Source organism: Xiphias gladius, chromosome 20 (genome assembly GCF_016859285.1).
Source record: "Xiphias gladius isolate SHS-SW01 ecotype Sanya breed wild chromosome 20, ASM1685928v1, whole genome shotgun sequence".
Lineage (NCBI taxonomy): Eukaryota > Metazoa > Chordata > Actinopteri > Istiophoriformes > Xiphiidae > Xiphias > Xiphias gladius.
In genome coordinates this window covers 14,378,549-14,387,497 of record NC_053419.1, presented here as the reverse complement: position 1 = coordinate 14,387,497, position 8,949 = coordinate 14,378,549, and the positions used below count along the sequence as shown (strand labels likewise).

General features: G+C 39.4%; 1 protein-coding gene across 1 annotated transcript; it reads left to right on the top strand.

The window, feature by feature from the left end:
* Positions 1-5: 5 nt before the first annotated feature.
* On the top strand, positions 6-8,723 carry mtfp1 (mitochondrial fission process 1). Its single transcript, XM_040157584.1, has 4 exons — positions 6-112; positions 3,619-3,746; positions 4,956-5,188; positions 6,512-8,723. Exons 1-4 carry the CDS (start codon positions 43-45, stop codon positions 6,576-6,578), a joined length of 498 nt encoding a protein of 165 aa, XP_040013518.1. The 5' UTR covers positions 6-42; the 3' UTR covers positions 6,579-8,723.
* The last annotated feature ends 226 nt before the right edge of the window (positions 8,724-8,949 follow it).

Sequence of the window (8,949 nt, the reverse complement as noted above, 5' to 3'; positions counted from 1 at the left end):
GATCTGCCACAGCGTCGGGGGATGGAGTAAAACAAGGAAAGCATGGATCCCACCGAAGAAAAGCCGGGCAAAGCGGTCGACGTTTATCGCGACACATGGGTCCGCTTCCTTGGTATGTACTGTTGCATTTTGCGTTCGCGGTGGTTCGGTCTGAAGATGGCTGGAACCGACCAGAGAGACACATTGGGGCCGACGTGACCCTGGGGGCTGTGCGCTGGCTAGCTAAAGCGGGCTAACCGCTCTTTTAAACATCTATTTATAGCTAACCTGGCCCGACGAAGGACGTTCCCTTACCACGGGACGTAATGGACGTCCGAGACTGGACGACAATATCGTTGTCCATGCTGTGTTTCCATAACGTATAATTCAGGTAGAGCTGTAGGTGTAGCTCTGTCCCTTCTCGGTAAAGGTAGTTGTTTAGCAAGTCGAGGCAGTGACTCACAGCCGCCAGCGAAGAAACGCCCGCAGGCGCGACGGGACCGAGAACTGAAACGCCGTGACTGTTCGGATGATACGACTTTTAGTATCGGTGCCTGTTGCCAGTGCTGTCCTCCTCCTCCTCCTCACTGACCCATCGGCCATGAGCCGCTGGCCGCACGGTGGCCCGTCTGAAGGGCATCCACACTGCAGCAGTTCTCCCTGCGCAGGCTGTTCCCCCGGTGTTCACGCTCCAATCTGCTGCTCCTCTCCGCCGGCAGCGAGCACGTAGATCCGTCTGCCCCCCCTTCATAAAATCAGAATCTGTTTGCTGCCATCTTTAATCCTGCCTGCACAGTTAAATATCTATGTCCCAACGTTTAAGAGAACTGTAAGCGGAAATGGAAAACCTGTTCGTACAGTTGTTTCAGAAATTTGTATGATTTCGGTGTGAATATGAGCTATGTTTTTAAACCATTGTCCCATTGTATCTGAGATGGGAGGCTGCATAAAGAGTTGAACATAGATTATAGAAGTGTATACTTCCTTTTTTTCTTTTAGATATGAATGTTTCATAATAATTACAAGTATCCATAATGTGTGTTCTCTTGAAATGGTTGCTTACACGTCATGCCTCTGTAAAAATTTAGCCAAGACCATAGAAAAACTGTAGTAGTGGTTATGCAAGAAAAAAAAAGATTGACTGGATTTAACCTGAAATGTGGCTTCTTTGCTTTCTGTAAAAACTTAGCCGTCAAGTGAAGAGTTTACTGCCTCTCATGTTAGGCCACAGGTCATATATTCACCCTAACATAATATATTAGGGGGTCCACCAGCTTAATGCGTCTAGCCCTTTTAGATCGAAGTGTTACAGTGGCAGTTTACAGCAGGGCGATTGTAGGTGGACAACATTAGAGAAGAGATAGGATTGCTTGATGTCCTTGTGGATGACTGTTTCTTTCAAGGTGATGTAGTACACCAGGTTAATTTAAAAATGCCCCATTGGTATATACTACAGCAGAAGTGGTGAGCTGGAGATCAGACCGGATATAGTTGTTGAGCAGAGTTCATCTCGATGTTTCTTCCTCTCTGGCTACTAGTCATTGTTATTGGTACTCTCTGAAAACTGTCTTTTATCTCTCACCATCTAAACCCTGTTGTCTTTTTCTCTTTCTTTCCCCTTCAACGTCTTGGGAAAACTCTCTCCCTAACACACCTTCATGCCCGGCTGGGCACAGGGTAAATGGTGAATCACCATGAGTAATCCTAACGCTTTGCACACTAGCAAAGGTTTACTATACCGAGGCAAGGCGTGTTTTATTATTAATGAAATGCCCTGCTGGAACATAATCTTATCTAGACTCCCCTGGCTATCATACTTGATTAGACAAATGGAGCTCTTATCGCCTTGTACATAAGTGCTTCTGGAGATCCAAAAGTTAGTTCACTGTTAGTATTCAATCCTTTGCCAGCTTTTCAGTAAATATCACCATTTAGGGATATGAACAACAGCTATTGGGCTCGAATTTTTTGCTTCTAAATTCTGTTTTAACTTTACAGTTTTTTGTTTTTTTTAAAGATTTATTCTGATTCAGATTTTCTTGTTTTTCTCTGTACTACATTAAGATATATGACATAGGTTCAAAAACATCCAGAGTACCACACATAGATATTTTTACCATACCACTGCATTTCCCTATTTTTGGACTTGGCATGGCGTAAGGTTTAACTCAACTTCTAGTCCTTGTTCTCTTGATGTTGAATTGGTTATAGTGCCTCCATCAGAGATACACATATTTTCTTGATCGGGATGTTGGATTTGATTCAAACCGCAACAAAATTTGGAGATATAAGCACTTATTGCATGTGTAATTTTTGTCTTGTCCTTCTCTTTTTCTTGAAGTGGCCTGAATGCTGTGTGTCCCGGTAGTTCCAGGCAGTGATGGGTTTGGAGTTTATAATCACTGTTGGGTGTATTGTTCAGCCCTAAACATGGCCGACAACAGCTTTCTTTTGAGTTTGAAGAGCTCGATGTATTCTTGGGCTACTGCTTAGAGACAGTTGGAAAAAAACAACGCTGTCATGTGATTTTTCTCACTTACTGAAGCTGGGGTTGTATGACTCACTCCTGAATGTCAATGAAATTCTTGAAGCTGGGAAGAAAAAACTGTTGGTGTAATTTTTGTAATGTGTCGAAATACAGAGTACGAGGGTTGGGCCGATGGATGATGTCATCGATTTAAACCGTTTATTAAATCTTTATATACTGCTTATAAATGCCAAATGGGGGAACTTAATGTAGTAAGTGTCACCTAAGTATTTATGAGGACTAATTAGATTTAAATAGCAATCTGTATTCTGGATTTGAACCTGTTCAGTTTCCTTACTAAATCTTGACTTGATTGCCTTAAATGGAGAATAAAGACAGTTAAGTATGTGATGTGAGTCCAACTCAAAACGGAGAGGTGTGAACTACACTGAGTTCCAGTGATTATTATTTATTTATTTATTTAGCCAAAGCCCATTATTGGGGAGTTAATAAATTGTCACCAAGCTGTGTTTCACTGGCTGCGATATTATTGTTTGCGACATGAGTGTTTTCTTCAGCACAGGTAGCACACCAGAGTGCAGTGTTTGCATAGTAGCCTGGGTTTTGCCGGCAGCACTACTGACGGAGACATACAACAGCAGAATTTGACTCCACCACGCTCTGATGTTTCTGTCATCGCTGAACAAAAGATAATGCTCCCTGTGTGGAGTTACTTTTACCACTGATTTACATGAGCTGTGGCGTATGGCGCAGGTGACTTCTTAATAAGAGATCGAGAACATTTAAAGCATTTGACCGTCATGGAATGGATATTGCATCATTTTCCAAAATTTTGCTCTGCATTTTCACCAGGACCATGTCAGAGATGAAGTCAAGGTTTATTGGTCTCTTGTATGTTTCAGGATAAATGCACAGGAGTGCCCCCACATGTTACATCTCTGAAAAACTTTTGAGTATTTAATGCACTGCTCCAAACTCAGAGTGACAGTAAACCCCAGTTATTGTTATAATAAGTATATAGCACAAATGCTTATTTTTATTGACCAAAGCCTTAGCACCTGTTAGCAGGGTGGGTAACTAAGGGTATGATGCGTTTAGAGGAGGTTAAGAAGGTTCAGGTCTTATTTTCATTAATGTATTTATGCCCACAGGCTATGCCAATGAGGTGGGAGAGGCCTTTCGTGCTCTGGTGCCAGTGAGTTTGGTATGGGGCAGCTATGCTGTGGCCACTGTGTACGTTACTGCTGATGCTGTGGACAAAGGGAAGAAGGCAGCGGTGGTAAGATATGACCATCTGTTATCTTCATTATAGCCATTATAATCATACGGTCAAATTTTTATTGCTATGTAATCAAGGGGGGTCATAAATAAATCTCAGGTCAACATCATCTATTAGTAGATGATGAGTAGAGCTGCAACAAATAGTTGATTAATAGATTTATAAAATTAACTGGCAGCTACTTTGATTATACATAAATAATTTTGGTCATTTTTCAAGCAAAAATGCCAAACTTCTGGTTCCAGTTCCAGTTTTTCTTTGTCATGTTTGATTCTTTGTCATATTCGTAAACTAGAGATCTCAAGGTTCTGGACTGTTGGTCGAATAAAAGAAGACATTTTTATGAGTTTCCTTGGGCTGTGGGAAATTATATCAAGCATTTTTCACTATTTTCTAATAATTTTATACACTGAACGGTTAATTTAGAAAATATTTGGCAGATTAATCAACAATAAAAATTATTGATAATTGTTACATGCAGCCTGAATTAGAAGAGAAATCTGAGGGATTAGAAAGAGAATAATATTTCTGCTACCTGCTTATTTTTCAGACTTAATCTTAAATGGACTTAATCTTTAATCTTTGCTTTTTTCTTGTGATATACTGAAATACTTTTACTGATTCAGGACTAGAAATTACTCAAATAAAGTAAGAAAAATCACTCTTTGGTTGAAATGGCCACAATCTGGTTATGAGCAGGGCTCACAAGCCAAAAAGGTTGGGAACCGCTGTCTTAGATTATCAAATAAAAACAGGGTCCCTAAATAAACAAGCCAGAGCAAGGAAAGTAGAAACCTGTCTTTTCCAAATTAGTATTAAATTATTATATTATTTTTTGTATCCACTATGTCTCATTTTGCACAAAATAGCTGGATTAGTATCATTCAAACAATCACAATTCAGGCTTTAATTTTGTAAGCATAGCTATGGTACAGCTGTGAGGCGTTAGTCCGTCAAGGATAAATGGTACCGCTTCTCTATGAAATAGATCAATTTAATGCTTCTTATGAATGCATGAACCTTGGGAAGGAGCTCACTTGATCATTCAGTAATGCCCCTCTATAGAGTTGAGTTGTTAGTTACTGATACTGTATATGCTCATAAGGTGAGCAGTGTTTGTACTCCACTTTTTTTTAGGTATTCTTTCAAAAAACGTGATTGCGATAGCTGTTACTGCTCTCATTTCCGATCCTCCATCTGTTCCTAAAGGCCCACGGCGACAACCCGGGGAAGACGACACAGGTAGCGGTAGCAGTTGTGGACACGTTTGTGTGGCAGGCCCTCGCCTCTGTGATCATCCCGGGCTTCACCATTAACCGTGTGTGTGCCGCGTCACTCTACCTGCTGGGCAGAACCACCAAGTGGCCTCTGCCTGTCCGCAAGTGGACCACTACTGCTATTGGCCTCTCCACCATCCCCTTCATCATTACTCCTATAGACAGGTTGGTTCAAGTTGGAGTTTGTGTCTGTGTTTCTATATATATGCATGAATACTGTACATGGAATATGTAAGTTGTATAAATGATGAGCAGTTTGAGCCGCACTCACCACTCAGTTGTGTGCAAAGTCAGTGCTGACAGCAAAGTTCAACACTGATACGTAATCTATCTGCTGTATATACTATATAATATTAAATTCACGCTTAAGAAGAATGAATACACACTTACGTTTATCAAAAATGAAGATGTATGTATTAAAATGATGCAAAATAGTGTTTTGGCCAAATACATTTAGAGTGAAGCCAGAGCACAAATTTGGTAACACATGCCACTTAATCTAAAGATATCAGGGCTTTTCAATACTGTATGTACCAGAGACACGGATTTCACATTAGACATGTATTACAAATAATTATAACATTTTTTTTGTAACATCACCAGAAGTTGTGTTGAAACAACGATCTTATAATTGCATCATTAAAATATGGTGCCGCAAATGAGGGCAACAACATAGTAGATAAGCATGAAAAATTTTAGCTCCTCTTGCCTTTATTTTCAGAGCTGCTCTTGTTAAGTGACCAAAAACAAGACTAGGCCAAAACCTAGTCTATGGATGGACCACCCTTTATCTGTTTGCTTCCTCCTAATCTCTGTGCTCACATATACAGTAATTTTATGCAGCTGAATTCCCAATGAAGCTGTTCTCATTTACATTTTTCTGTTCCTGTTGTCAGAAAACGGAACAAGTATGAAACAGTGACTGAAATGTGGCCCATTAGGACTACATGTTAACCAGCAGTCAAATCCAAGCCATTTCCAAGCTGCTGCTCTGCACTGCTAAAATTCTGATTTTATAACCGCAGCATCGTCCGATCAAATTAATTGTACGCATAAGTTAAAGACAACGGCTGTGTTGTGTTTTCGGCTATATTTACTTGAAAAATGATCACTTAGAGAGAAGGTTAGCGGCTCAGTCACGTGTGTGTCATCTGCTGTGTGCTCAGTTGAATGAGACGCATGGAGACGTCAGCCTGTGGAGGGAGGGGGGCAATAATGATGACTATCATCTACGAGAAAACGTAGCTGAGGTTTGTCGAAAAAGTCACTATATTTGTCGCTAGATTCTAAAGGGGGTGTGAAAACTCGGCAAATCTACTGAAAAAGGTGCTAAGGTGGCAACACTGCTAGTGCTGTTGCGCTCAAGCCAAGGATAAGACACTGCTGTGAAGTGATGGAGGGCTGAACAAACAGTTGCCCTCTAAAGCAGAAGGGTTATATAGACCACTTATGTGTCATCCCAATATTTCCACTCTCTGTACCCTGCAGGTCAGTGGATTTCCTGTTGGACTCGAGCCTTCGGAAAGTCTACAGTGAGGGAGAGAAGCACAAATAAGGAAGGACCATGCTGGGCAGACTGTCACCTCCTGGGTAGAGACCAGTCCAGACTACGTAGACCTGTGCTGATTATCCACCACTGTGAATTACTAAAGAAGCGTAAAGAAGGATTTCATGGAGTAAGATTTAGAAAAGTTAGTAAAAGACACATACTACAAAATTATTTTTTTTTTAAACTGTATGTAAGTAGGTTAAGTTGTTAAAAGTGAAATCCTGCTTTGTGAAATATCCTTAACTTTAACCTCTCAGGGCAATCTGGATAGCAACACCAAATAATGTTTAAATGGGAATATAACAGTATGGAAAATGTATAGATATTCCACTTGACACAGTGAAATCATGCTTCGTAAAGTATTCTTTGACAGGGATACAGTGTACTGTTACATTGTTCTGATCGTGAATATAGAGAAAGTCTCCGAGGTTGCCCTCATGGGCTAGAGTTGCGAGCTGTTTCTCTGGCCTGCAGAGCCTCACCTCATGTCCAGATGTCGAGAGATTGACAACAAATCAGCCATATTCAGTGGTACTGTAATGACAGACCAAAAAGCCAGTTTTCCACAATGTCCCTCTTATTCATTACTCGTTTCAAGTTTGTCTTAGACTGATTTTTTGCCTCTGTCTGAAAACAAGTGTCTGAATTATTTGGAATAGAGGTTTTTCCATTGTTTCATTATACTTTATTGTTGGTCATGGGAGCCAAGATTTGCACAGGGAGCATTTTTTTTACACCATGGTTACTATATGATTGTATATACAGTATATAGTATGGTATATGGTTCTATTAAACTGAGAATACTTGTTGGAAAAAGAATGCTGTAACTCGTTGCAGTCTGAAAATATTACAATGACCATTTTCAAACATCTATAACTCATTTTAAACTTTGTCTTCCCTGCATCAAGAATCAAGCTGTTTGACCCATCTGGCTTCAGATTATTGTGAGACAGTATGGCATGGAGTATACAATGGGCTAAATTAGAGCTAAAAAAATAGATTAACCCATCAGTTCTCAAAGTGTCATACTTGTCCAAATAATCTTTAAACTGTGGTACAAATAAAACAGCTTTTCCTCCTTGCTGCAGAAAAAAAGTAATCTAGTATAAGTACATTAAATTTAGTGTTGCACTTCTCAAATACTTGTGGAGTTGTAGTATTGTAGTATCTATGCAGGGAATGGTTTAAGGGATTCATTCAGAAATATACAGATACTTTATGTATATTATTGCCAAGGTTTTCCTTTGAGGAGCCAAGTAATATACTGTATCTAATGCTGAACTATGCAAGGGAAATACGGCATTATGTAAATACATGAGCTTTGCAAATTACAGGGGTAAGGTATCGAATGTTACAATAATGTTAAAATATTCTTTAAAAAAAAAAGAAGTGAAATCTGAAACAAAAGGTATCTTGGGATTTGGATGAGCTGTCACAATTCTGTGTCACGATACACCAGTGTACCCTTTTAGCAGTAACTTTTGTTTAATGTGTCACACCATATTCTCTTTGCTATGAAGGATGTGGTTCACTTTGTCTGAGAGAGAGATGCTGAAAGAGAAGATTGTGAAAACCTGGGGTGCACCAATTACCATGTTTTTACATGCTGCTACTGAGTACTGATGCAACCTATTCAATATTGTTTAATAGTCAGATCAGGTCACAAAGATTGAAACATGTGCTCAGGGCCCCAGCGTGTGTAGTACTGGATATTTTCATCCACTTAAGCACAAACTTTACATTTACTTTATGTAAGTATAGGGGTATAGACCTTTTTCATGTCAGACAATTTGATTTACCATAGCAGGAAAAGCACAGCTGCACATACAATATTGACCCCTCAAAGGGTAAATTATTAAATACACATTTGCTTTTTCCACTTTGACATGTCAGCATGTCTGCACTGGAAAAAAAAGCATATTGGTGCGTACCTAGTGAAAATCTTCAGCATAAATTTATAATCATGTTCAGTTTTAACATTTCAGATTTTAAACATTACTTGACTGTATTTTTATCGGCGCATGCTGCAAAAGGAAAAGGAATGGTTTAATGGTTTGAACGTGTTTTTGATGTTCTCATATGTGGCAGTGTGTTCAGAAGTGAGTCACATTTTCAGCTTTAAGTGGGGGGAGAAAAAAAAAAAAAAAAAAATCAAACCTCAAGGTCTGTTCCATTTACTGAAGTTCGCAAGATAGAGATTATTTTTCATATGTGAGAGTAACTGTTGAAAGCTGAAGCTACATTCATTACAGTGGACACCAAATATTCAGCAATCCTCCTATTCTGTAATAACATTTGAAACACTGGAGAAAAAAAACCTTGTAAGTCTGTAGTGAAATAAATTGTATAGTGACTTGATGTTTGGTCTGTTTTAATT

Coding starts and splice junctions, on each gene's coding strand:
- mtfp1 (XM_040157584.1), top strand. CDS start 43: ATGGATCCCACCGAAGAAAAGCCGGGCAAAGCGGTCGACGTTTATCGC. Junction 113..3,618: donor CACATGGGTCCGCTTCCTTG/GTATGTACTGTT, acceptor TTATGCCCACAG/GCTATGCCAATGAGGTGGGA. Junction 5,189..6,511: donor ATCATTACTCCTATAGACAG/GTTGGTTCAAGT, acceptor TGTACCCTGCAG/GTCAGTGGATTTCCTGTTGG.